This window comes from Austrofundulus limnaeus, unplaced genomic scaffold (assembly GCF_001266775.1).
Source record: "Austrofundulus limnaeus strain Quisiro unplaced genomic scaffold, Austrofundulus_limnaeus-1.0 Scaffold163, whole genome shotgun sequence".
NCBI classification, from domain to species: Eukaryota; Metazoa; Chordata; class Actinopteri; order Cyprinodontiformes; family Rivulidae; genus Austrofundulus; species Austrofundulus limnaeus.
Window position 1 is genome coordinate 854396 of NW_013952565.1, and position 2101 is coordinate 856496.

Genomic DNA, 2101 nt, shown 5'->3' on the forward strand with positions numbered 1-2101 from the left:
GATGTGGAATAAAAAGAGCTGCTAAAAGTATAAACAACTGTGTTAAATCATTTTCATTTATTCAGAAGACACAGCGCTGCGCACCGTAAGCCCCCACGCAGTCTCAAGTGGTCTCAGTTGCGGTTCTGAAATAAGCATTTTAAAATGATTTCAAAATATGTCTGGCACTTTGGAGAAAATCCAGGAGTCGCTGGAGGGATTATGTATCCCCTCTGGTCTGGGAACGTCTGTTAGTCTAAATTATTACATTTAAAATTATAACTCTAATTCAAGCAGAATAGCCTATTGTCAACATAATTATGGAGTGTAATTTATTTTCAACTCAAAATATCTTCAAACTAACTAAATATAAAGTTACTATGGAGGAAAACCCGTCTGGATAACAGCAGACTGACTGCTGGTAAAATATACGACAGGTCTGGACCACTCATGAATTTTGTTCTTATCTGAAAAAAATCTTAGAATATGAAAACATTGGTGAATGCCACAAATTCTCCTAAATCACTCGTATGCACCACCTAAGAACAAATCTGTGTGTACGAACGGTTCTTGCATGAGGCCCAATGTTTTTAAATATAGAAACAAGTTTTTAGCGTGATTTATCTGTCCGCATGGTTAAAAAAATAACAATAATACTTTCTTGTTAACCTCATTTTGCCAATTTATTTTTTCTAACAATAGTCAATATATACTTTTAAATAGAAAAATACTCTAAAAATTAAAACTTTCTGGGTATTAGGTGGACTTAATGGATTTGAGTGTTCTGTAATTTTACGACTGCGATAGCCACAATTACACAGCAGATTAGAGAGACGGATTCTTTATTCCACTGTTGATAGCATCAAACTGTGAAATATGCTATGAAATGTGATTTATGGTCAACATATCTACTGTCATATATTTGCCTTCCACAAAGCATATGTATGTGCAAAAAAGTCTGGCACATATTCCACATCTAAAATGGTGTTATCACATGCTTGTTATCCAGACACACAGCTCAGAGTGATGTTGGAGGCAATCGTTTAGTCCTAATGAGCCATATCATCTCTTTGAAATTCAAATATCTTAATGAGTTTACCCTCCCCCATGTGCGGTTTTTAGTTCCCTTCCCGTTTCTTTTCTTTAAGGTTTCTTTTTAATTGGGTTAACTTGATTTTTAAAAATCTAAAAAGAGAAAATATTTATTTTTATTGCAGATCTGGACCACAGTTTTTTGTTCCTGTTACTTGGCAAATCTTTAAGTGGCTTGTTTCTATGTACCTTTCTAGTAGAGGCCTTTTAAGGAAGGCCTCCTAAAATATAAAAAAATAATACCCCAATATCATAAGCATAACCATAAAAATGACAGATACACACCTCCCTCCAGTGTGTGAGCTGTGGTCCACTCTGATGAGACACTTCCTGCACCATTGATGCTCACAACTCTAAGCTGGTAGGTTGAAAATGCCTGCAGACCCTCTACAACTGTACTGTTTTTGGGGGGAGCCTGTGTACTGTTGGTTTGTTTTCCATCTGCATCAACACTCAGATCCAGCCAACCCATGCTGTTGAACACTTTCTTTTGATCCATTAAACTTGTTGGGTTTAGTGTTTCCATCGGCCCACGAAGAAATACTTGATACCTCGTGATAACTCCTGCACACAAAGACAAAAGACTTTAATGCAGTTTGTAATGGATTAACAATGAGAGCAGTAAAACACTTTCTATGCATGGCAACTTCCACTTTATTTTACAGGGATTGTTAAGAAAACACTTCAACAGTTTTATGTTTTTTTTCTTACTTTGTGTCATAATATTTTGTTTATTAGTTTTAACTCTTTACCAGCTTTTGATAATTTTTTGAAGAAACTGAATTTTGTAACTCTTCTTTGATTTACTTTATTATGTCCATTACCCCTCACCTGTTTAGAGGTTACCAACTAACTACCCACCCAACTACAGAGGTTAGACAATGAAAGTGAAACACCTGGTTTTAGACCATAACATCCTTTCAGACAGCTTCCTCTTGCGTCCACAGTTAGTCCTGATGGATGTGGTTGGTCCTTCTTGGTGGTATGCTGACATTACCCTGGATACTGTGGCTCTTGATACATCACAAAG

General features: G+C 36.2%; 1 protein-coding gene across 1 annotated transcript in view; it reads right to left on the reverse strand.

The window, feature by feature from the left end:
• The window catches only part of ush2a (Usher syndrome 2A (autosomal recessive, mild)), a gene marked incomplete in the record, with an annotated part of 244206 nt that overhangs the window by 178033 nt on the left and 64072 nt on the right, over window positions 1-2101 (reverse strand). Inside the window, 1 exon segment of the mRNA XM_014017175.1 lies at window positions 1357-1635. Coding sequence (XP_013872629.1) covers window positions 1357-1635 — 279 coding nt within the window.